This window comes from Sciurus carolinensis, chromosome 6 (genome assembly GCF_902686445.1).
Source record: "Sciurus carolinensis chromosome 6, mSciCar1.2, whole genome shotgun sequence".
Lineage (NCBI taxonomy): Eukaryota > Metazoa > Chordata > Mammalia > Rodentia > Sciuridae > Sciurus > Sciurus carolinensis.
Window position 1 is genome coordinate 136817136 of NC_062218.1, and position 27468 is coordinate 136844603.

Sequence of the window (27468 nt, forward strand, 5' to 3'; positions counted from 1 at the left end):
TGGGGACATTTAACATCCAAACCATGAAACAAGATGGGAATTTTAGTTTCTCAGGTAAAGTGGGGAGGTTGCCACCTCCCACCTGTAGACCAATGAGTACATCCATCATTTTTAAGGTGAAAAATGGCAGCAGATCCTTCCAAGTGTGTCCCACTTGCAGAGTTAGTATGTGCTGTGCCCTGCCCCACTGCATCCTGAGTCTGTCCCAGAGCCTAACAAACTTCAGCTTGCTTGCCAGCTGCTTGGGTTCTTGTTGCAGTGCAGATTCTGATGCAGTAGGTCTGCACAGGTCCTGAGAGTTTTATTTCTCATAAGCTCCAGGTGATGCCCATACTTCCCATTCCAGGAAATGCTGGGCAGAAAATACCCTAGAGAAGTTCCAGCCTCCTTCCCCCATATGCACACCCAGGAAGGAGAACCCTGGTTGTATTGATCTTCTAAGCTTTTGTGAATGTGATGACACTTAGTATGACCAAGAAAGTGAGAGAAATGGGCAGGCTGTACTCATGCTGCTAAACAGCTTGACTAGACTAGGAGAAGAGGGTAGGAGAAGGGAGAGGTAAACTTAAGCATGCTGGATTCCAGAGTTATTTTTCCCTATTTTCAAGCAGGTGCACAGGTCACTTCGGATCTTTGAACCTAGAGCTCCTTTTTGGCTGCTCTGTTAGTGATTTTAAATCTCAAAGGAGGTGATTCTAAATGCTGAGGGTTGTGACAGCTCATGCTGCAGGACACCCGCCATAGTGCCCAGACTGGTGCCTTCCCACCTTTTCATGCCCAGGCCCAGCCAGGCCCTCTGAAGACCACCTCAACTAGTGGTCTCATTTTGGGGTCTTGTTTTTATTTTATTCTTGGGTAGGGAAAGTTACTGTCTTATATTTTTTATGTTGGGTATTTCTTCTCTATCTCTGTTCCCAGTAAGCCCTTCCAAACTCTGTACCAGTTAGCAGACTGTGTGTTCTTTTAGTATTTTGAGATCATAGTTGACAGAGTTTTAATTGGCCTTGAAAAATTCTGTAACCCAGGAAAATAAGCATTTATGAGTTCACAGAAAACCATTATTTTTCTTCCTCCTAATTTAGCATTTACTCATCTAACTATTTATGCTGCTGCTGCTAAATAATCCATCTCCTTTAGGAAGCTTCCCAGACTCGTAATCAGGACATCAGGACCTGCTTGGTCGATGGGCTACAATCTCCATTTGTCGGGGACTTGGGAGCATCAGATCTGCCAAACCCCAATCATCTGCTTGATTTATCCTCCATGACTTGTGGGTTATGGCTCTGCTTCCCATTTAGAGAGAAGTGAATGTCACATTGTGTATCAGACAGACTCTAACAGGCCCCCACCAGTGGGCTCTACTTTTCGTGCTGCCAGGCTAGAGCCGTTCTCCTTCTGCCTCTACTGCTGTGGTCTCTGCTATGAGGCTCCTGGGCCTTGTCTTGTCACTAGCCATGTAGGCAGTGGAAGGACATGGGATGATGTGGGCCCATGTGCTCTGAGCGGGTGACATCTGAGGAGATTGCTGTGGGAGCTGGCACGATGGTGTTGGATGGAGGAAGCTGAGGGGCTGAGAATTCATCTGCCTGTTGGGCCTCAGCTCTTGGGAAGGTGGCCACGTGCCTTTCAGCTTGAGGCATTCCCTATGACCTGGAGCACCTTCAACCCCAGATCTTTCCTCCTTATACAAAGCAGCCTTGTTTTACTTCTTGAACAAGGAGGAAAACTAGGAGTGATGCTGGTGGCTGGAGTGAGGCCAGGCGTGTGGTGGCCTGTGGGGCTCAGGTCTTCCCTCAACCCAAGGATTTGTTGCAGCCTGACTCTGCCCAGGGAAGAGGGGATTAACCAGTGTGGATGGCAGGCTGCCGCTGGACCCAAGACTTTGTTGGGGAACCACGTGAAAGAGTTCTCTTCTATCGGGTCAAGGGGAGTTCTGGGCCATGGCTGTGTTTGGTGCCACAACCTGAGATGGAGCCCTTAGTTTTTCCTGTTCTGCATTCTAAGAAGGCCTTGCATTCAAACCAAGATCCTTCTGAAGTCTTAGCCAGAGATGAAAGCTACTACTGTTGCTTTTGTTAAAGTATTTGAAAGCTTGAGTTTTTATATTATTTGGAGTCTGGTTTGGGAGAGAGAGAGAGAATTGTGTGTGTGTGTGTGTGTGTGTGTGTGTGTGTGTGTGTTCTTTTTAAGAGTTGTGAAGGGAATTTATCTGATGGACCTGCCAAATGGCTCAGGGACCCACCTCTGCTGGTCTACTTACCACCTGTGTGGGAAACATCTAGCCTCTGAGGGGACAGGCACCATGATGACCAGTCAGGTTTCAGCCCTGGTGAGGGCCTGGGCCTCTGGAGCTTGACCTGCTCCTCTGATGCACATCTCTTCCCACTCTGCTCAGAGTCCTCTGTGCTTGTGTTGGCTTGCATGGCTGCTGGTGGGCTTGCTCCTGCTATGGTGCCTGCCATAGGAAGCTCTGCAGCTCTGAGGAAAAGTGACTGCTGTGTCCTCCCCTCTTGCTGACCCTCACCCTGAATGGTCTATGTTCCCACTTTCTCCTCCAGGGTACTTGTTATTGTTTTCAATAAGACCCTAGCTGACTTTTCCTGCTGGGGCTGAATCCCCTACTTTCCAAGCTGCCTGCCCACCCAAGGTGCCCCAGTGCTGCCTTTGCCTCAGGGTACCCTCAAGTCACAGAGCCAGTGGCTCACAGTTGCTTTTTCCTTTGCCAGGTATGTGGCTGAGGGTCACTTACCATCTCCAAACCTCGAGTAAAATGTAGGCAATAATAGTCCCATTTTCAGAGTTGTTACAATGACTAAGATGTGTGCATGTGGTGCCTAGTGCAGAGGGGTGCTCAGAACATGGTGGTCAGAGCTGCGGTTTTGTGTCCATCATCTCAGAACCCTTCTAAGTATCCTTCAAGATCCAACCCATAATGTAAGTAAACCGTCTTTTATCATGTATTTTGGTATCATGTAGAGTTTAGATAAGGTTTCTTGAGTTTCTAAGACTCCTTACAGAAGAAACCCCAAGGGAAGATCCCTTAACTTCCCTTGGCTTCCACTTCTAGAAGAATCTCCGTCAAAGTCTCACCTTCCCAACATCCATACTGAAGCATTAGAGGCTGAAAAAGTCCTATGGGCTGTGTGGAGGGATAGGGTGGGACCTGACTCAGTTGCTTTTCCTTTATTGGTGGGTAGGTTCACCTGGCTTTGGCTGTTCCTTCCAGGAAGAGGCCAGCATCGTTACTGTAAGCACACCAGACCATCACCAAGAACACGAACCCAAAGAGTAAATCGTGACATCCTACAAATTAGGATGCTCTGTCATGCTTAGAATATTTAGGGCCAATGGAAATAGCTTGTGACCCCTAACAAAGGGAAGGGAGGACTTAAGGGTGGAAGGAACACTCTCTTCTGAAATGTCATTTAGTAGGCATAAGACTCCTGATAGCTTTTCATCATGTTTGTCTTAGGATTACATCTAAGCTTGTTCAAGGCCTGCTGTCACTTAAAACTTACTTTTTTACTTAAAGAAAACAGAACCTTTCTCCTATTTTCCTTTCTAGGCTTGCATTTAAAACACTCTTGAAAACTTTCTCCACAGAAGAGACCTCAAATTCTGTGGTTCTGCTGAGGCAACCTTTGGTGCATCCATTCTAGGCTGATAGATTTTCATGTGGGGATGCTGGAAGATGTCACAAAACAGAGACCACCAGGTGGATGATCCAGTTGGAGTGCTGCTAAATTATGCCCCTCCATGCCTCCTCTTTCTCCTCTGCTCTCTTCTGTTTGGTTGTCAAATATGCTGCCCTTCTTACATTAGCTATGAAGAATGACTTCTCTGCTTTGTGCTTGCATGTTCATGCCTGGCAGTTTAGTTTAGTAGAACTTCTGATTTGACCTCTTATAACCTGCCTAGATGGGTCTCTGAGCAGGTCAGCTGGAGACACTTTGTGTCTTAAATCTTAGTGATCAAGAACTCTCCATTGAGTACTCAGCTGTGTGCTCAGCCCTGTTCTAAGCTTAGCCACATGGTTAAGAAGTGATTGGATCTTTGTTTGGTTCCATTCTGGGAGCTTCAGGACCACTAGGGTATGAGAGCTGGTTCGGGGAGCAATCGGTTGTTGCAGAATGGATTCTGCGTTAGCAGGAGGGATTAAACAACTATGTTAATGATCTTTTCTAACACAGAAAAGATACAATGACTAAATTAAGTGTTCAACTTTAGCCTAAAGAAAATTAGGACTATTTATTGAGTAATAAAGGAAGAAGTAGCCCCTGCCTCCCCCACTGCTGCTTCCAGGGCAGGGAGCTTGTTATCCAAGTTCAGATATCCCCCTTCTCAGGACACAGTGGTTCAAGAGCAGATCTAGTGTCACATATTTCTCCTGGCCCAGGACTTAGCTGGTCCGAAGACCTCAGAGGGTGGGTTGGGGACTGGATGAAGCTGGGATCTCTGAGTGTCACCTGGGACACTGCCAAATGCAGGAGCTCTGTGGGTATTCCAGTCACCTTCCTTGACCCCAAGACTTGTCCACCAGGGCCTAAACTCCTCTGGGTCCACCCTTCTAAGGTGGCTCCATCTGATAGAACTGTGTCCTTTAGTAACTCCTAAGTCCCACTCAGGGAATTTGGACAGGTGATAGGGATGGCCATTCATGACTGTTGTTTGCTCTTGCTTAGGGTGCAACATGTCCTGTTACACCTTAGTGACCCAAACTCATACCGGAGGTCATATCCCTTGTTGTAGGAATCACACCTTAAGCCAGGTGTCCATCCTGATCCAATTGGTGTAGTCAACTGTGCAGTAATTCTTGGGAACAAAAATCCTTCTAAGGCCAGGCTTACAAGCACAGAATTATCTGTGATTTATTATACATTCTAGATTAAAATGAGTATAGATTTAAATCTAAACTCTTTCAAATGACTGTTCTTGTATTTTGAGTCAAGATGGTCATGAGCTATATTCTACAGGAAGTTCCTGTCCGTGGGCTGATAGCTCATTGTGGGATTATGAGAGAGAAGAAGTCATTGCAATTTTTAAGAAATCACCTCTACACTTGCTAAGTGTATTCATTTAGCTATGTGGGCCATGCTGTGGGTGAGCAAGAATGGAGAGCAGATGTGCTGGGAGGGGGTGGATTGCTAAGGACTCTCTTAGAGGGCCTTGGAGAGGGTAGCTGGGATCTGGGTGGGCCGAGTGTTTATTTAAGGAGGAGGACTCCTTCTAGTTAGAGATGGGGGGTGAACTAGGACCATGCCAACTGAGGGGACAAAGAGAACAGGCTGGCTATCTGGGCCTGTTGTCTAGTGACCCAGTAGAGACCCTTTGGTGGCCATGAGCAGAATCACTTGCTAAGGTGCTGGTGTACAAAAAAGCCTTATCATTAGGCCATGGATGTTCATCCAGAAAATAGCACAGGATGAGGAGCATAGAGCAGTCGGCAGCCTTCACTCATCTCTCTTCTTTTGAGCAGCACCATCTCTCACCTCCATTTCTCTCTCCTCTGCCTGTCTTCCTTGCAGACTGGCCTTTCCATAGAGCTGTGAGGCCCATCTTGCTGCCCCAATGTGTCACATAGTTGGTGGCCTTGGCTCTGCCACCACATAAACTTACAGCTCTGGGTCCTGGACTGTCTCTCTAGAGATCTGATCTGTGTGTTCAAGAGTGAGAACTATCAGTTCTGGTCCAGTTGCCTGTGGTTGGGGGTAAGTCCTAATATGTCAGGTGGCACTCAGGGACTTGTAGGAGAGAGTGTGGGTACAGGCTGGGGCAGGGGTGTGAGAGACTACTGTGGGTGGTGGACAGTGGTGAGACTGAAGAGTAGTCTCAAGTTTCTGAAAAAGCACTGGGGGAAATGTGCACTGAGCCATTAGGACAGGTACTTTATGAAGTGGAGCTTTCAGCCCTTCCAAGCTGGAACTTTAGTGGGTATATGGTCTGGCAGGAAGGAAATGAGCATTTCATCTTTTGTCTCTGCTTTGCCTGGCTACCTTCCTCTACCTGTCTCATTAGTATCCTCACCACATTCTCACCTCACCAGTCTGGTCCACCTGCAGCTGGAGGTTTAGATGGCTGATATGTTCGTCCCTAGGACACCTAAGCAGGTAGGTTAGGCCCAGCCTCTGCAGGCTGACTTGAATCTTGCCAGTCACCATTGATCCTCCCCTGCACTTATCCTCGTGCCTATGATCCTGGCTCCAGGGTCTGTGCTAGTTTTTGCATGTGTCCCCCAAGAAGCATGCACTGAAAACTTCAACCCCAATACAACAGTGTTGGGAGGTGGGGCCTAATGGGAGGTGGTTAAGTCATGAATGGATCAATGCCAGTTATAAAAGGCTTGAATCTGTGAGTTCACTCTCCTGCTTTCTCATGCCCTGTCTTTACCTTTCCACCATGAGATGATGCAGTAAGAAGGTGTTTTCCAGATGTTGGTCTCTCCATCTTGGACTTCCCAGCCTTCAGAACTGTGAGCCAATATATTTGTGTTCATTATAAATTTCCCAGACTTCGGTGTTCTGTTATGGAAGTACAAAAGGAAATAAAACTGCTTATATCCCTGTACTACCAATCCAATTGACTAAAAGGGAACAGGCTTTGGGGATCAGATGTGATTGTGTCATCCAGAGCCACATATCCTGGGGCTACAGAGAGCTCCTTAGGGCAACTGATTTGGGGTTACATTGTTCTTGGGAAGAAAGAAATGCTACATAGGTGGGGAGTTGTAAGTTGACCGCAATGCCCCTTCTTAGAGTCTGCCACCCTGTGGAATCCAGCAACAGTATTGCAGTGGAGCTATTGTGGGGTGATTAGCCCCATCATCAGGAAAGACAAGATGGGATAGATGCTCCCTCATCTCTGAGGCGCAACCCTACTCCTAGCAAGGTGGCAAAGTCTTGTTCCACCAGGAACTTGGTTTTTGCTATGGCATCTGTATAGTCAAGGGTCAGACAGCATAGAGAACCAGGCTGCCTCTAGGTTGGGGATGACAGGAGAGTAGCCTCTGGAGCTCCAGGCTGGGGTGCTTAATGGCTCTCCTTTTCCTTTGCTTCAGGCATAAAGAGGAGATTCCCCATAGCTATCAATGAGAGCATTAACAAACAGCCACTATTTTATCAGAGTTTTTTTGTGGATTACTTCATTGACTTCTCAGAAAGACTCTATGAGGCACTTTAGCTTGCTTACTTTACAGATGGGGAAACTGAGACTTCAGGATGGTGTGAACTGGAGGGGGGTCTCCCCTGTACCAAGTGGTGGAGCAGAGATTGCACCTGGTTTCTCACCCCTAGGCTTGTGCTCCTAACCTCAATACAGTACTTTTACCCCCAGTCCTTATTTTGGGGGGCTGGGAAAAGGACATTAATGCCACTGATCTTTGAAAGGCCAAAGCAGAAAACATAATCAGAGAAGGCACCCCACCAGCTGGAGAGCAGCAAAATGTTAGGTAGCTTCTGGGAGCCAGACTGTGTGTAGCCTCTTGACCTTCCCAGTGGGAGGGGTGAGCTTTGCCCCTACTCGCTCTCCTCCCCTGCACAGTGCTGGGAAGCTACTGAAACCCCAAGAATTAACACCCCTTTGGTTATTTCCTTGCACTTCTTCAAAGGTGCCAGTGGGGACTTTGTTGCCTTCATGCAGGGCAGGGCCTGGCCTGGCCATCGCTGTATCTGTGCACAGGAAAGGTGTGTTTTGGCTCTGGGTGTACTCCTGAGTGTGATGGTGTGTGGTGGCCCTGGGACGTTCCACAGGGTTGACAATAGCAGTCTCCCTTTCAGAAGTGAGGCCTTGGGCCTTGACCATAAGGAAGAAAAATGCCCAGCATCAGCAACCAAGTTGCTGACTGTTAGATAAAGTCTTTGGGAGGGCCAGGCCCTGCAGTGAGAAAGTGCTGGTGTTTGCTGACTTTTCCACAGACTACTGGAGAGAGCAAGGGGTGGCACTAAGCCAAAGGCCAGCCTCATGTGGAGTTGCTGACATGCAGCCAAGGACTCTTCCCCAGAGGTGAGAGTGGGACGTGCCCCAGGCACAATGGGCACCAAGCTTGGCTAGGCTGTGGTAGTGGGATAGTGGGTAATGGGGCTCCTTCAGGGCTTACCCACCTCTCTGGGTGTGTGGATGGGGCTGAGGAGATCAGGGGGACCTTGTCTTTCCCAGTCATTGCCCACTGGCACTGGCAGAAGGAGCAGGTCCTTTCCTGCCCCATAGGCCCAGAGACTGCCTCTTTCAGTCTGGCAGCTCTGCCCAGTGCCCGGGACACAGTGCTTGGATGTGCCCACCGTTAGCTAAGGTACTGTCTGTTTGAGAACCACTGGGTTAGCTGTGGAGGAAATGCAGACAGAAGGCCCACCCTCCTTGAGGAGAGAGTTGGTTGGGGTGTTGTTCCATGTGCTCTTGCCCTAAGCACAAAGCCCCTCCTGGGAGCTGTGGGAGGCCAAGGCTGGAGGTGTTTCTCCAACCCGCAGCAATACTGTATGCTCTCTGACGTTCCTTCATTCTGTTCTCTGCACAATCTTATAGGCACTGCCCTGAATCTCATCCTCAGTTGAGGAAACAAAAGCTTTCAGAGTTCCCACCTAAGGCCCAGGGAGAGGATAGGGAAGAAAGCTGTTGTTTTTCCTTGGATTCTCAGATGGGCCAGGTACCACGTAAATACCAACCCAGCTCTGCTGACCATTGGTGCCTTTCTTCCTTATGACTCTGTTATAAAAGAAAATTGAAAAGAGCCTTATTGTGCCTTCGAGGCTTTTTAATTAAATATAACTCATTTAATTTAAACTACTTTAAGTTCCATTTTTAATATAAGTGTTATAGTAGCACAGTGGAAGTGCCTTCTAATCAATGCATGGGGGGCATCTTCATACACAAGCAGATACCCATGGGCACCCACACCAATTATTTATTCCAGACAACAATCAAAAATCACCAAGTCCTGAGGATAAGTCATGCTGGGTGAAGGAAAGTCATGCATGGGAGTGGGAAGGAGTCAGAGCAAACTCCAGGGGCTGTGGAGGCTGAAGAAGGGGCCTGTCAGGAGGGCTCAGGGCAGCACCCGACATGAAGCTGGAGAAGGAAGCCTGCTTGGTGGCAGGAGGGACTAAACCATCCTAAACAGATGAGTGGTTTGCTCCCACCTGAGCAGGACCAGTTCCATCTCCACCCCTCGCAGCTGTGGTACCAGAAGTAAGAACCAGCAGTGGCCTTAGAAATGGCAACGAGTACCCCCATGGCAGCATCCACTCACCATATGCTTACCCACGTGGGGTGCTGCCCACTGGGCCTGCAGTGGGCCTCCCCTGCTTGTTCGCTCGCCTTCCCTGCCCTGCACTCCCTGACTCCAGAACGTTTTGTATGCTTATATCATATCCCCTCTCTTGACCCCCTCACTCCATGTGCAACAACAAGAATGGGAAGTAGACTCCAACCGGAGGACTGTGCCAGAGGGCAGCCTTTCTTCCTTTTGTGTCTTTTAATTTTCTAGGCACAGGATATTCTCAACCTGAACTTGGGCTCACATCTGGTAGAAAGAAAACCAAGTGGCAGATTAGAATATTATGTTAAACAGGTTGAAGTTGTCATGTCATCCGTTGGATGGTACTTGGAGGGGATCACAAATAATTAAAACATAAACGCCTATCCTTTCCTCCCCAGGGACATCTGACCTTGCTCGCTCTTCTTCCCCCTGCCCTCAGACACTTACAAAGTGGCCTTGATTTTCTTAGGGAGTGTAGACAGTTGTAACAAAGCCACCTAGGGGAGATGCTTGCTAGTTTGTCAGGACACCTAGTGGACATGAAACTGCTTGGAGTGGAGAATGTATCACAGGGTGTCCCTGGGCTTCTGTGGAAACTTACCTATAAAAGGAAGAGTATAGACAATCAGGCTTCAGGGACAGTCAGTCCCATGAGCCTCATGAAAAACTTGACTTGCACCAGTACTCTTACCAGGAGGTCTTTAAATGATCTGATCTCATCCCAGCCATAAGATATGCTTGGGGCTCCTAGGAGGAGATGGCGTAGGCGTAGGTGTGGACCGTGGTGGGGGTGGGGTGGAGATGTGCTTGGGTCTTCAGTCCAGCTCTGTGTGGCTGAGTGACTGCATGGGATGGCTTATGTTTTGTCAAGCCCTGGTGGAAATGACGTGTGAAAGAAGTTGTCCCTGCTAGATCCCCCAGCTGCTATTAATGATAGTCCTGGACATGGTTATTACCTCTTCTGAGGGAGAGTATGGGTTACTTTCCAAATCAAAAAGTTTATTAGTTTTTAATTTGTTGGGTTGTCAGAGAGATACGAATGTGAAGTTTCCTCTTTCCTTCATGGTCCTTCAGTCTCGCTGTGTGCGTGTGATGATGTTCAACAAGGCGAATGATCAACTGGTTATCGACATTTACTCCATAAATGCAACTTGGTGTCCACTTGTATTGTCACTTCCGTAGATTTATTACACAAGTCTGCCTTAAATTCAAAGCTAACTTTTCTTCTTTAATTGTAAATAAACAACATAATATAAAGCTTTAAATGATATCAATAATTTAAACTCATTCAATCTTCATTTTTTTTTATTATTTACTTTTGAAAATGAGAAAATTAACACCCCAATCATCTTATCCAGGAAGCCTGGAAAGTATCCCCGAACCTTTCTTTTTTAAATCTGTCTGATATCTGGAAATCACTGTTGATTCCATTTCTGTTTAGTGTCATGTCTTTCTTCTTCACTGATCACTGTCTGCTCCTCATTAGAAAACCCTATGCAGAGCCTACGTGGACCGTGTTTCTGAGATAGATTCCAGTTACTGGGCCATCTATCTGCCCATTTCACAGAAGTCAAACTGAAGCGGGAGGTATCTGGGCAGCTCCCTCATGGTGCCACTGAGGGAGCAGCTACTAAAAAAATAAATTATTCAGACCTAATGGAGGTTTTGAAGGTCCATTTCAGTCTCCTCCATAGACATAATAAAACTTAGGTTTTCCTGTGAGCCCACAGGGATGCTATTGATGGGTCTATCTTGGTGACTTTTTAAAAATAGTCAAGTGGAAGAATATCTTAATAGTAAAAGAGATTACTTTGATATTTTTTAAAAGTCATCTAGACATGATATTTTTTGTCTCACTAAACTTCCTTTCAAATTCTCTACCTTACTTTAGACATCCCAGTCCTGCATGAGCTCTGGATTCCTTACATTGGCCCATTCATGGTTAGATAGGAAATAGAAGGCACACAAAACTGTGCACCATACCCTCTGAATTTCAGCATCAGTGTTAGAGAATCACACTTTATCTGACTGTGTGGCCCTGCTCAACCCTCCCTGCTTCAGTTTTTAGTCTCCTGTGGTACTGCAAAAGGCCAGGGAGGCATCACTTGATCAGGCAGTATATGACCGGGCTGATTGACAGATGCAGGGCCATGGTGTGTGGAATTTCCTCAGCTATCTAAGTATATGATGGTTCATATTGTCAACTTCACCCCTCCTACCTTGACCTGCCTTTAAGGCAGTAAACCAGTGGACCTGGAGTGCACATACCTGTCCTTAACCCCAGAGAGTTCCCAGGGACTCTGAGACTATTCTCTGTGAGGCAGGAGGTAAGCTCTGACACCTCAACCTGGTGGCATTTCTCAGCAGCCTGCCCCTCCTGAACACTTGCTGAAGGCTCCACATGACTAGAATGAGCCAGGTTTGTTCAGCTTCTCCCCCGGAAAATTCTCTTCCTTGCTTGGTTCTCTCCAGCAAGCCCTGAGTTTAGGGGTAATCCCCCAACCTTCTCCATCACTTGGCTTTGAAGACTTGGACATGATGTACTGGGAAACCTATCAACTCGGTGGTTTTACTTCTGCCTTTAATTCAGCCATATAAATGAGATAACGTGTACAAAATGCTGGGTGTGTGCTGGGTGAGTGGGAGCTGGTAATGGAATACATGCCACAGAAGGCATCACTTTATTTAGCTATATTCTGTCAGTCCAAGTGAAGAGTTTAATTGCAGAATGGTGCCTTCCTAGCAAAAATGAAAGTCGCCGGAGTTAAGTTTTTAAAATTCAAATGAATAAATGGAAAAATTGTACAGAGGCTTGTTAAAGAGGCATTAGTTTTTTAAGAGCATCTCAGATATGAACAACTTAGAACTTGGATGTCAGAATTTCAGTAGCAATGGAGTTGTTAGCAAGACTTCCTCTCCTTTGTACTTAATGGTTTCTAAACTGAACATGTGAACTTCCCTTTGTAGCTTGGGAAATTGAGACCTGAGGAGCCCTGAAGCTGGGAGCTCCCTCCACCCCTCTGCTGCCGGATAGAGGAACTGTCATCAGGGCCCATCATCAGGACACTCAACATGGAGACCTCCACAGTCCTGGCCAGTCCATGGCAGGCTTGACTTGCTCAGTCTGCGCAGACCTGGTCGTATTGAGTTCTAAGGAGCTTCCTGTTTCATGTCTTTTTCTGTGTGGATATTTTGAATCCCCACTTTCCTAACCCACATAACCAACGTTCTCCCAGATAATACTTTAAGTGACATGAGACCTCCCCGCAACACATACCCACTGGGGATGACTGGCAACATGGATGAGGAATTGTGATGAGAGTCTAGGGAAGGCTACACCGCCCCTTTCCCTGTGCCTCATCCTCTGTGCCCAAGATGGACACTAGAAGGCTCTAGGGATGGCAGTTGAGGATCTGCATTCGAACTCTTACAGTAGCTCTTGAACTGCTTTTTGGTAACTGAGAATCTGTAATAGACTTTTGGATTATGAAAAATATTACTCAGCACTCACATTATATTGATTCAAAAATAAAGATTATGCTGTTCAACTGCACAGTAAAATAGAGCTTTATGGAATGGTAATTTTTTACTTAAGTTCTTCTACATTATAGTGGGAGATAATGGATTCAGGAAGGGTACAATGAGGAATAAAGCTGTTGTATTGTATTGGTTAAATGACATTTAAAATGATTTGGCTGTCAAATTCATGGAAAGGTTATGAACAGTGAATGAAAAATCTAAAATTAATTCCCTACTTCAAGAAAGTATGATTTATACCATAATAAAATTAGATTTTTAGTTAAAGAAATTTAGTCATTAAGTAATGCCCGTACGCTAACTCTCATTTATAACCATCTGGTTTGAAGCTTCTGCAGAAAATAATTTCTTCCTTAGGCAATGCATCCGGGGCCTTGGTGTCATTTATGTCAATGAATTTCGTTCTGTATATTTCTGCTTCAGCTTTTAGGGAGTTGCTTTTCCAAGTACTGGAAAGATGAATTCTTATTTAGACTTAATAATTGAGGGAGTCAATGAACCTATTTACCTCCCCAAATGGTCTCTTATCTTTCTCCCTTAGTTATTTTCATTAGTGATGATCATGGTGATGATGGGTGATGTCTGAGAACTGTGTGTGCCAGACACCTGCTAGGCATGGCTCGGAATTATATTTATTTCATTTAATCATCACAACTGCTCTATGAGGAATGAACTCTTCCTATATGAATTTTACAAATGCATAAACTGAGCTTAGAAAAGTTAAATCATTTAACAAAGGTGAGTACCATACAACTGGTGGGGACAAGCCTTGATGCAGCCTGAATCCATCTGACTTCAGAGCCCAACTCTTAGTCTCTGTCCTATTTTTCATGAATGTTTGTGGATTAGTTACTTTGAGGCAGAAGAGTGTGGGGCTAGGACTTCAGAAACTTGAGCACAGTCCTGGCCAGGCCACTTCCATCTCATGTGATACTCAATAGAATCGTTTTAGTTCATTTTCTGCTGCTACCACAGAATACCTGAGACTAGGTCATTTATAACTGCTTCCTGCAGGTCTGGAGGCTGGGAAGTTCAAGAATATGGCACCAACATTTGGAAAGGTCCTTCTTTCTTTGTCAAGACAGAGCATCACAGAGACAGGAATTACATGTTCAAGATCGGGAAAAAATCAAGCCAAACTTATTCTTGTGTCAGGAGCCCATTCCCATGATAATTAACCCATTCCCATGGTAACACGTTTAATCCATGACCTAAACACCTCTCAAAGGTTCCACCTCTTCATACTTTCCCAGGAGTTGGAGAATATCACACTAAGTGAAATAAACCAAACCCAAAAAACCAGAGGCCAAATGTTTTCTCTGATATGCAGATGCTAATTCACAATAAGGAGTGCGAGCTAAGAAGAATAGTTACTGTAGATTACGTAGAGAGGAGTGAAAGGAGGGGAAGGGGTATGGGGGTAAGAAAGATACTGGAGTGAAACAGACATTATTACCTCATGTACATATATGACTGCATGACCGATGTCATCCTACAATATGTGCAATCAGAAAAATGAGAAATTATATTCCATTTATGTATGATTTATAAAAATGCATAAATGCATTCTACTGTCATGTATAACTAATGAGAACAAATTTAAAAATTCAAAAAATAGATATTTTATATTTTATACACACAAAAAAACTTCAACGTGAGTTTTGGAGGGGGTATTCAAACCATGACAAGAACTTTCTCAATCTGTAAATTAGGGGCAGAGGGTTCTTTCTTCTATTCAACAAACTTCTGGTACACACTCTTGGGTACTTTGTCTCATTTTATTTTTAAATTTTTTATTGAAGCATATCAAATAAAAAGTGCACATATCTCAAGTGTAGAGTTCAATTAACTTTTACAAAATGAACACATACAGAACATTCCCAGCATCCCAGGAGCCACCCTGTGCCTCTCAGTCATTAAACCCCCAAAGGTTAACCACTAATCTATTGCCAGAGATTCTTTTTTTTCTGAAACTTATAAAACTAAAATCTTAAAATTGTGCTCTTGCTGTATCTGCCTTCTTTCATTCTCCATCATTCCTGAGATTCTTTCAAGTCATTGCATTTTGCAGAATTCATTCTTTTGCATTGCTGTCAAGTTTTCGTTATATGGATCTGTCACCATTTCTCCATTCTATAGCTGGTGGATATTTGAGTTGTTCACTATTCTTGGCTGTTGACCTCAGGCTCTGATTAGCATTCTCATGCATGCATTTTGGCGCTCACATGCCCATACTTCTGTCGGACATTTACCTAGAAGTTGAATTGTGGATCAGGAAAACAAGTCACGATAGTTATTTTAACAGAATTTAATATCAGAAATTGGTTTAATAGTTATTGAAGGATTAAAAAAGCTAAAAGGGACACGCTGAGATAATCAAGCATAATACCTGCAGGAAGCAGTTCTTGTCTCCAGGGGAGGAGGCACACAGAACTGAGACGTGGACCAGCGAGTAAGGTCCTGCCGGTGCTGGTCCTCTGAGAATAGGAAAATTATAGTTGCTCTGTATCTTTGTAAACATTTGATATCATCAGGTTTTTACAATACTATCTATGCTGTGGAGGTGGAGTCAAGTCCTATTGCAGTTCAAACTTGTGAAGTGCCTTTTCAAATCCTTTGCTCATTTTTCAGTTAGGTTATTTGTATTTCTCTTATTGATTCGTGGAAGTACTTTATATATTCTGAGTGAGTCCTTTGTCAGACAGATGGACTGCAAATATATTCCCTTAATGACTTGCCTTTTCACTGTTTTAATTGTATCTTTTGATGAACAGAAGTCTCAATTTTAGCAAATATCATTCCTTTCCTTAACGGTTCTGCTTTCACATCCTGTTTAAGAAATTTCCCTCTATTGAAGGTCATGCAGATGCTCTTTTATGACACTATCCCAATGTCTTACCTCTCACCTTTAGATCTACAATCCATCTGGAAGTGATTCTTAATGTGTGGTAAGGTAAGTGGTTGAGGTTCTTTTTTTTTTTTTTTTCCCTCCAATGTCCTACTGATCTAGTTGCCAGCAGTTGAAAACTCACTTTCCCCTACTATATTACATTGATGTCAGAAACTGAACATGTGTGGTTTGTTGCTTATCTGTATACCTTTTCTTATTCTTAGGGATTTATTCAGTTATTAATCTTTTCAAAAGACCAACTTTTCATGGTGCAGTCCCCCCATTTTATTGATTTCTACACCTATCGTATTTCTTTTGTTCTACCTCTTCGGGCTTAAATTTTTATTTTTCTAGTTTCTTGAGATAGATGTTTAGTTTATCTCTTTTCAGCTTTTTATTTTTTCTTTCTAAAAATGCATTCAAAGCCATCATTTCCCTCTAAGACTGCTTTAACTATATTCCACAATGAAAATGTTATAATTCAATCGTCATTCTGCTCAAAAATGTTATTTCTTTGTCAGTTTTTTCCCTATGGAAATTATGTGATATGCTTCTGAATCCATTGATCAAATATTTAGAGATTTTCCTTAACATCTTTCTGTTACTGATTTCTACTTTACTTTTATTATAACCAGAAAACTCTGCATAGTCTCTACACAATTTTAGTAATTTGAAACTTGTTTGTGGCTTAGCATATAGTCACTTTTTATAAATGTTGAATGGACATGGGATGAATTTGTGGTATATATTTGTGGGTACTGTTTGGTGTATATTAATTAAGTCGTGTTGGGTTATCATGATGTTTAACTCTTCTTTATCCTTACTCATTTCTCTTCTACTTGTTTGATCAGTTAATGACAGATTTCTTAAATTCTCCAACCATTATTGTGGGTTTTAAAATTTACCTTCTTAATTCCTTTAGCTTTGACTTTATATATGTTTAAGCTATGCTATTAGTTATATACAAGTTTAAAATTGCTATACATATCTGTAAATTGGACCTTTTGTCATTACTAACCAACCCTTTTTATCACCAATTCTGATTCTTGCTTTAGAGGCTACTTTACACCACCTTTCTCTTGGTTGGAGTTAATAAGGTTTATCTTTCCTATCTTTTTTTTTTTTTTTTTTGATACCAGAGATTGAACCTATGAGCACTTAACCACTAAGTCACAACCCTAGCCCTTTTTAAAAAAAATTGTTAGTGAGGCTGCATCTTGCTATATTGCTTAGGGCCTTGCTAAGTTGCTGAGGCTGGCTTTGAACTTGCAATCCTCCTGCCTCAGTCTCTCAAGTTGCTGGGATTACAGGCATGTGCCACCACACCTGGCTCTTTCCTATCTTTTTACATCTAGTTTTTATATATCCTTTTATATTCTTATGTTTATTGTATATCTGTTACAAGCAGCATACATTAGGTTTTAACTATTATGTTAATATTTGTATTTTAACCCATTTATATTTAAATCTAATACACACACACACACACACACACACACACACATTCTAGAAAGAAAACCAGAAGGAAGTGAGTCCAATACCTTGCACACAGTTTGCCCTGGGGGGGTTATAAGATTATGACTGATTTTGAGTAGCACATATAAAGAGCAAGAGACCAAGACACATGTAAAAAACAGCTTCCTCAAATAAGCAAAAAAAATAGCTCCAAATAAGCCTCAAATAATAAAAACTAAGAAAAGGTTTTTTTCCCCAAGGGAGACAAAAAATCAATCAAGAAAGAATGACCCTAGTTAATGCAGTAGACTTTCTGTTTACTCCATTATTTCCATTATTCCATATACTTTTTTGTTTTGTTTTGTTTTGTTTTGGTACCAGGGATTGAACTCAGGGGCACTCAACCACTGAGGCACATCCCCACCCCTATTTTGTATTTTATTTAGAGACAGGGTCTCACCGAGTTGCTTAGTGCCTCACTTTTGCTGCGGCTGACTTTGAACTCAAGATCCTCCTGCCTCAGCCTACCTTTGAATAATCTTTATTCCCAACTATATCAAGATGATCCTCCAATGTTCCATCTGTATATCAAGAAAAAGTAACACCTCTATGGAAGGTTATAAAGTCATTCCCAAGGCTTTTTATTTATAATCTCAGCATCATATGTGGAAACAGCATCAAATGACAAGATCCAAGGAAACAGGCAACAGAAACAGACCCACAGCCTATCTAGATCCTAAAATGAATGCACACATGCTTTAGGATAACTGTGACTAATACATTCATGAAAATAGGAAACAAAATGCACAATAAAATTAGAATCTACTAGAAAAAAAATTCAAATGGAAGTTCTAGAACTAAAAATTAAATAAATAATTCAACAAATAAATTTGATAGCTGATTCAATACAACTAATAATATAAGTAATCAGATGAAAGGTAGATCAATAGAAAATAACTAGACTGAAGACATGAAAGGAAAAAAAAATGAGAATGAAAATACAGAAAAGTGGCCAGATGTAGTGGGCATACTTGTAATCCCAGGGGCTCAGGAGGCTGAGGCAGGAGGATCATGAGTTCAAAGTCAGCCTCTGCAAAAGCAGGGCACTAAGCAACTCAGTGAGACCACATCTCTAAATAAAATACAAAATAGGGGTGGGGATATGACTCATTGATTGAGTTTCCCTTAGTTCAATCCCCAGTACCAAAAAAAAAAAAAACAAGAAAAAGAAAAAGAAAAAAGAAAATACAGAAAAGTGTATGAGAGACACGTAGCATGGTGTAAAGGTCTAACAAGCATGCAATTGAAATTTCAGAGTCCGAGAGGAGAAGAAATTGGTCTGAACCAGTATTTGAAGAGATATTGGTTGTGTATTTTCTAAAATTAGTGAAAGGCATCAAGCCAGAAATTTGAGAACCTTACAAACCCCATGCAAAATCAATACAAAGAAACCCATCCATATATATTCACAGAAAAATGACTGAAAATCTTAAACCTAGCTGGAGGGTGAGTGGTGGCAATAGAGCAGCAGTAAGAGTGATAGCTGACATTTCAGGAGAAAATAATGAAACCCTAGGACAATGGAATGACACCTTCAAAATTCTGGAAAATAGAGAAACAACATGTATCCCATTTGTTTACAGTAATAAAAAAAATTCTGGAAAATAAAAAACCCTTAGAATTTAATATCCACTGGAAATACAGGTATTCATAAAGTAAGCTAAATGAAGACAAATAAAGATACATTTACAGAAACAAAACTGAGAGAATACATCACAAAGAGATTAACACTAAAAGTGACTCTAACAGGAACTCTTTAGGCAAAAGAAAAATTATTGAGATGAATGCATAGTTTTGCAAGAAGAATGAAGAGCACCAGAAAAGGTAAAAAAAAAATTAAAATTAAAAAGGGATAAACATAAATACATTTTGATGACTGCTTAACACAATAATAATGCCCTATAATGTAAAAAATATTTGATGAAGTAAATTATATGACAATATGATGACAAAAGGTCAGAAGGTCATGGAATTGAAATGTTATAATGTCTTAGAACTAACCAAAAATAAAAAGCAAAACTAGTGATATGAAGTCAAGGAGATGAAATAACAATAATAACCAGATTCCCCTGGGCAGTGGCTGAAATGGGGATCCCCTCAATGAACTTTCCTTCTCTCCAAATATTGACCTTTGAGTTCTGATGCCTTGGTTGCTGTTGGAGGCCTTCAAAAGCTTTCTTTAAAAAAAAAATCTAGCTGTTACAGTTGTTCTTAGTAGAAGAATTAGTCCAGTACAAGCTATTCTTCTTTTCTAAAATGGAAGTGTATCTCATTTAATTTTCACAATATCGCCATGAATAAGTACTGTTAATTTATTTGTAAATATGGATTGTTATTATATGAATAGATTATATGAATAAACTTTAGAATGTGATTTTGAGATTTGATTCAGGCTACTGATGAAAATGCAAGATCTTTTCTTTTTAATCAATATCTGGAAAATGAAGTGGGAAAACCTTGAAAGATCTTGAAAGATGACCCTAGTTTTATTTAAACTATTCCAGAATTTAGTAAAAGGAAAACTGCCAAATTCATTATATGAAGCTGGCATCATTTAAATTCCTAATCTGAAAAAAAGATACACCAATATAATTTATGGATATATATACAAAAATATGTAGACCAAACAATATAAAAACATGAAAAACCTATCAAACAGATCCAGGAGCACATTTTTAAAAGTATATCATGGCTAAAAGAAGCTAATCTTAGAAATACAGAGAGTGAAATATTATGAATTCCACTGTATAAGTCATCATGTTAATAGAACTAAGAAGAAACTCATATGATCATCTCCATAAATGCAGAAAAAGTACTTGATAAGATTCAACACATATTTTGCTTTATTTTTTATTCAACAAATGTGTATTGAGCATCTGTTCTATTATAGCACCAAGGATACAAGAGTGAAAAAAGATACTGGCTCTATCCTAGCTCTCATCCCAGTGAAGGGAAAGAGTCAATAAATAAATAAGGGAACAAGCTATTTTTAGGTAGAACATACATTTATATTAAAAACTCAATAAATGTATATTGATTTCATTAATAAAATAAACAAAACTCAGGCCAAAATATTGCATTTTACTTAATAGGGAATAATGAGATTTTCTTCTCAATGTTGGAAACAAGATAAAAATGCTTACCATGTTTACAACATTTAACATTAGATTAAAGGATTATTTGAATCAATAAGACAAGAGAAAGCAATTAAAAGTATAGGAATCAGAGAAAAATAAGATTATGTCCTTTACAGATTATATAAATATGCAAATAGGAATCCCCAAAGAATCAATGGAAAATCTATAACAAACAACAAAAAATTAAGTGGTTATAAAATCAATATAAAAATAAATTGTTTCATCATATATATATATAAACAAAAACCATTTCGAAGATGTAATATAGGATAAGATTCTATTAATGATGACAAAAGATATACAAAAAAGACATATTCAATATGTATATACAAGGAAAATTATAAAACAATCCTTGGTATTTATCCTAAAGAACTAAAATCAGTATGCTATAGTGATACAGGCACATCAATGTTTATAGCAGTGCAATTCACAATAGCCAACTTATAGAACCAGCCCAAGTGCCCATCAACAGAAGAATACATAAAGAAAATGTGGAATATATACACAATGGAGTCTTTCTCAGTCATAAAAAAGAAATTGTGGCATCTGCTGGAAAAATGGAACTGGAGAACATCATGTTAAGTGAAATAAGTCAGATTCAGAAATTCAAGGATGAATGTTTTCTGCTATATGCAGAAACTTGACCAAAACAAGGTGGAAAGTGGGAGGGAGCAGCATTCTGGAAGTTCATTTAGTTCCTTGAGTTGTTTGAAGGGTTGACAGCCCATAACATGGATCTCCGTCAATCTCCACTTAGGTTTTTCACTCATTAGAGAGGTATGGTCAGGGAATATAATTTGTGTGGGGCCCACTCTTCAGGGCCTCCTAGCTTTTATCTCTAAGGTTGCCTCCATTTCCTGATCACAAGAGGATGCTAGACAAGAACGCAAAGGTCTGAGGGACAATGCTACTTGCTTGAAAATCACTAGTGCAGAATGATCTTGGTTGTAGTGGTGAGGCGGTGGCTGTTTTTGCTTCCATGGCCAGCATGGACTTTCAGCTTATTTTCAACCTAAAACTTTTTATCCTAAGCTGGTCATTTGTGATAATTTTGTTAATAATGAAAACACAGCATACGTTTCCAGTTTTTTCCCTTCATTACTTCTCACTGGTGCTTTTCTCTCATCCTGACCTCCCCAGCACTATCCCCCCACTTCCCTTTTCTCCTGCTATTCTCTCTTCCTAGGGCACTGTTCTTCCTGTATTCCTGTCTGAAAACCTGCCCATTCTTTAGTGCTATTTTCAAAGGTTCTTTAAAAAGCACTTTTACTTATGTTTCCAGCTGAATGCAAAATAATGGTATTTATCATGGCAAATCACCCTTTGATTTCTCAGTAATTTCTATTTCTTCTGTATTTCCCTGTTCAACTGTGAATATTAATGCAGAGACTCTGTTGTACCTGGGTAATTTCTGAAATGGTTTGCTTATTGCACTGCACATAGCTGGCATCAAAAAGATGAAACTGAATTATGCAAATCTAAGGACTCAAATTGGTCCAGTGGCATGGACTGCCTCTCCAAGTTGTCCCATAAGATCCAGTCTTTGGACACTATGAATTGGGTATAATCAGTCATCTGATGAGGTCAGTGACCCACGTGGAAGCAATGGTGATCTTTGCTATGATACCACAAATTGGAACCTGCTTTTGGTTAGATAATCTTGGTCTCTAAACTTCTAAACTACCCACAGACCAGGCAGAGAGGTGGTACTTCAATCTGGAACAGTATCTGTCTTAACACTTGGGAACAGCCCAGATTCCACATAAGGAAGACCCTGAAAATTAACTTAGCTTATTAAAATTTGCATGATTAAATGTGTGTGTATAATTAATTAATATGTATTTGTGTAAGTCCCCATGGCAACAAGATGTTTACATTTATAGGTGTGTGTGTGTGTGTGTGTGTGTGTGTGTGTGTGTGTGTGGTGTGAAATTGTAGACCCAACATTGCTGCATGTCATGTTCTTACTAGTCTGTTCACCTTTTTGTGAATATGTGACTAAAAAGAAGTGAGATATTTGCAACAATCTATAAATATAAATCATTCTTCAAAAACACAAGTCTTTCTTTTCTTTCAGGAATCAAGAAGCTTTGAAGTCACAAGAAGAGAAGGTAGGGGAAATACACTCATTTCCATTTCACTCTTAGTGTTGACATTTGGGAAGTAATTTGCTGAACCTAAGATGAACTTCAGACTGTGGACAGCCTGTTCTTTGAAATTTCATGTGGCCTTTTCTGGGAGCTGAGTGCTTAACATTTGGCTCTAGAGACTCAAGACCTGCAGGACAGGTTTGCCTGTGAGAACTATGGCTTCCATCTTCAAGCATCCAAGGTAGGGCATGGGGAACTGACTCACTAATGAGCATGACCATGGTCTCTTAAGAGAAGCCTTGTTTTTGCATTTAATTTGAAGTCATTATTTTGATTCAATAAATGAAATCGATGTCAATAACAGCAAAAATTGGTTTATAGTTTGAGGTATTTCAATATCTGGAAAGAGATGCCACTGTGAAAAATATCTGTGATTAGATTTTTACAGCTTCAGCTCAATTTAAGTAGAAATAACCAATTAATTTTCCCTTTGAAAACAATTCCATGATGTTCCATTTTCCTTGCTGACATTCCTCCAGCACATTTGTTTTTTGGTCTCTGAGGTAAGCATATATGGCTGGTAATTTCAGAAATCTTTTAGTGGAAATAGGAATTTCCCTTATTCACTTTCAGTAATAGTCCCTATTAAGAGTATGTCTTTTGTGTAATTTGTGGAATCATTAACAATCATCTCCTTTTTGTAGGGCTGGGAAGATGAATTCAAAACCCAATGTGAGTTCTTGGTCAGGAGTGTGGTCTTTGGTTTTCATCTTCACTGCATCCTTCTCTGCGTTACTGTCTCCAAAAAGAGTGACAGGATTTTAAAAATATGAGCAAATTCCATATTGACTCCTAAATCTAGCACACACTCACAACCTTGTTAGTTCCTATGTTATTCAGCCCAATGAGAGACAGGCTGGTCAAATTGTCAATTTGTCTTTCTAGAGCTTGAGAATATAAACTCGCAGTATTATTTATATCGAGTCCAATTTGTTGCTGCTGTCCATGGTGCCGAAATCCCAAATTTGAAGGATCTGAGTAACCTAACACTAGGATGAACTTTCCAGCTCCCATTCCCATTTGCCATTGTCTTTTGTTTTGGAACCATTGTCCTTTGAACTGTATCCATAGTTGCTCCATAACTGCATTGTGTGGATATACGTACAAAGTGAAACTGGATGAAGGTGGATGGGACAGGGAAGAATACTTTCACTGAAATTTGTGTTCATAAGGGAACAGTGACTGTGTAAGTTGTAGAAAAATAGCCTGAAGGAGAGAAGTTGACATGAACTTTGGTTTTGAATTATATTCTTTTCATGTCAGAAACCCTGAGTGTGAATATTTGGAATTAATTTGCGTTAAGGAATCACATATACACTTAACCTTTTGGGAATCTTGTGCTACTGTCCTTGTGCTGTAAGTATCTCTGATAAAGCCGGGTTTGTGGAAGAACCAGATATATTTTCACTCAAAGGCTTAAAAAGTCATGATTGAACTTGTGACTTCTAATCTCCAGAAAAATGAGATTGTCCAAAGGAGGGACAAAGGCACAGTCAGGCTTGCCATCCTTACCTACAACTTCCCTCTCTCTGGAAGCATCATCTTTTGCAGCTGGCTGACTGGGAACATATGCTTTGGGTTTGTACTGGCAAATTTGTCCTGACATATAAATTTCTTCCCTCCTATTATGAGCTAATGTCATTCCAGCTTGTCAAAGTTGAGTGTTTGAGTTCCTGAAAATAATTCAGTGGTTTGATGTCAATGCTTATAACCTGGCAGGCAGGCAGGAAGGGTGGGACCCTATAGGTTAGTTCCAAATATTTGTGAGTCTGACATTTCACTGACACGTGTAGTGGGATTAATGTCCAGAACAGTGTATGAGTATAAAAATTATAGAAGCTCTTTGACTATTTCAGTAAATGATTAATTCTACAAACAAAAATAAACCATTATTATCTAGCAACAGGCAATTCAGAATGTTTGCTTTCTCTGACTTGATCTGGAACTGAAGGAGGAGCAGGTAACTAAACCCCAGTTCACCAGGCCCAAGAGAGTTCAGAGAGGTTCAGAGAATATCCAGGTCTGGACAGGCAGCCTCCTGACCAAAGAACCTATGGCAGTTTCACATTTAGGCTTGTTTAGTTTCAGCTGACTGCTGACTCAGGAGGAAACACTCCATTTTAGGTTTAGTGTCATGAATGGGTGGCCCATTTCAACCTCCAACTGTATGACTTTTGGAAACTCTTGACAATCTATAAGAAGTGAGAGGAACTAAGATTAGCCTTGGAAATGGAACTGTGGGAGCTGGGGTTGTTGGGGTGAAGTGAGTGCCCTGTGTGCCTTACACCTGATTTTTGCCTTATTTCCCTTTCTTTCCCCCCAGCCCTAGGTGCATGGTGTTAATGCTCCACAGGGCAAAACCTAACCTTCTTGCATCTGAACTTACACTGTTCCCACAGCCTCCATGCTTTGTCTTTCATCTCAAATCCAATTCATTTTTGGAGTGTGTAGTTTTCCCTAGTTCTCAGACATAAGGGTTCCTATCAGTTATTCATTTTCTGAAAGCAGAAACCCTCCACTCCATCATCCCCACGTTACTTACAGCTCCAGCCCAGAGCTAGCAATGCTAAGCAATTATTTCTTGAATTCAGCACAAACTACCCATCTTCATTGTGTGCATGGTCTTTTCATTCTGAGCCTGTCTTGGTGAGATGCAAGAGAGGCACTGGAAACTTTTGTTCTCGAAGGGTACTTTTCAAGACCTATTAAGTGATGCCCTGATGAAGTGCTTCAAGTCCAAATAAGCTTGGTATTACAGATTGTCCCCAAAGAGATATGTTGAAGTCCTAACCCAGAACTTCTGAATGTGACTTATTTGGAAATAGGATTTTAGCAGATGCAACCAACTTAAGATGTATTAGGATGGACTCTAATCCAATGAGTTGCATCCGTATAAGAAGAGGAAACTTTAGATACAAACACAGTGGAGAATTCCATGTGATGATGGAGACAGTGGGTTGTTGGCAACAGCCAGAAGCTCGGAAGAGGCAAGAAAGGATTGTCCCCTAGAACCTTCTGAGAGAGAGTGAGAGTATGGCCCTACCACCCCCTGATTTTGGACTCTCAGTTTTCAGAACTTTGAGAAAATAAATATTTGTTGTTTAAGTCAACTGGTCTGTGAAACTTTATTATAGCAGCTCCCAGGACACTGATATACTTGGAAAATGCTGGATTCAATAACTTAAATTCATTTTTTGTCATTGTTTCTGTGATGTTTTGGAAGCAGAATCTCTCCTGGTTTTTCACCAGTCATATTAAGTATGACTCTCAACAGGGAATTCAACATGCAATCATTTTCCAAAGTGTCCTCTGTAGGATTAAACAAAATGGACTTGGTTATATTTGGTGCTCAGGGGTAGCATTCCATGCAGTGCCCTTTGCAAACCCTGTTCTAGAAGGCCCAGGAAGGAGGAGAGCTTCCTCAGAATACCTCTTAGAGCAGAAACAAGGGAAGGACTTCAAGACCAATAGGGTGTCTCCTGCCAAGGTCACATGTCCTTCTCAGGAAGACAAAGCCATGGCTTCATGTGAAGAGTCTTACATTCACCTCTATCCTTATGCCCAGGATCTACACAGGCAAGGAACAATGGTGGCTGTATCTTTTCTGCTTTTCAGCTCAGGTATTTCTAAACCTCTATTCAAACACCTAAAATTTAATTTCAACCTTTTATGAAGCTTCAGCAAGAGGTGCCAACCTTCTCTCTCCAAGACCCTCCCTTTCCATTCTAAGGGCCCATGCTGATACTGACTGCCAGGAGTCATCTACTCACACCAGTACTTTTCTCTGACTGATTCCATCACATTGAATTACAGCCATGAGAGAACACTTGAGTGAGCTAAGCAAGTGGCTGGGATAATTCAGCCCTTGTCGGCCATCTCTGAGGAGCAGGGTGTATGAGAAGCTCCTCCAAATGTCAGTGATTGTGCTGTGATTAGAGACTGCAAGTTTTAGGATGGGTACCAATGTCACGTTGCATTATTCACCCTCCCAAGGATGGCTCACTCACTCTGGGTTCCAGCCCAGGCCGGCCTGGCCTGCCTTCCAGCAAGTCTGGGAAGGAGATTGAGAAGAGGGCTGCTAGGAAAGGGAAAGAAGGGAGTGACAGTCACACACAGCCCAAGTGGCTCTGGTTGCTCAGTCTGCTTAGCAATGCAAATCAAAGAATCAAAGTAAACATAACCTGCCAGTCCTCAGTGGGAAACTAGAGGCTCACTTTCTGAAAACCTTGGAATTAGTCCCTATCTGGCAGCTGCCTCTAATGGCCCCTTTATAGTTCCCTGCATCTGGGTGAACTTCAGCTATCAAGAACTGCATCATGTTTACCATTAATTTTGATTTTGTTTAGCAGATGTTTTCTGGATCTCTGTTGCCTGCATAATCTATCTCAGTATAATGTGAAGTGGCTGACTCTCTTGGATGAAACAGATTAATAAACTCTTCGGTTCTTTTGAGGTAACTTCTTTAATGACTGCAGATGTAGGAAATTTAAAAGGAAGCCATCCAGAGTTGACAGTGCTTGGAGCAGTGGGTCTTTTTGAATTCATGACTGCCATCTGGGGAAAGAGATGGAGTTTCCCTCCCCATTCTACCCTCACTTCTAACAGTATAGCATTGCCCATTCTTCTGGAGTGACTGGGCTAATGAAGTTGAGAGTGACATCTGTCTGTGCACACTCCTAACCCCACAGTATACCTAGTTGAACCAAGTTGAATGGGAAGTGGGTGGCACAACTGGGGTGTTCTGCTTAAGTGTAATGGATCAGCATTCAGTTTTGATCATGATCAATGAATAGGTAGTAGCATCCCACCTCTCATTTATAATGTGACTTTGGGTACATTACTCAACCTTATCTGAAAACAATGGGGATGGTAATAGGACAGGCCATTGGTTCAAACCGTGCTTATGCTGACAGAAACTTCACAGGCTCATGAAAGTGCAGAATCCAAGGGTGGATTGAACTTCCAGAAGAACTACTACAAGGGCTCTCACAT

The 27468-nt window shown here is 41.6% G+C and overlaps 1 protein-coding gene across 1 annotated transcript in view; it reads left to right on the forward strand.

The window, feature by feature from the left end:
- The window catches only part of Fstl4 (follistatin like 4), a 404387-nt gene that overhangs the window by 12420 nt on the left and 364499 nt on the right, over window positions 1-27468 (forward strand). The window contains exon 3 of the mRNA XM_047556989.1: window positions 22404-22437. Within this exon, the coding sequence (XP_047412945.1) occupies window positions 22404-22437 (34 nt within the window). The remainder of the gene's footprint in view (window positions 1-22403; window positions 22438-27468) is intronic.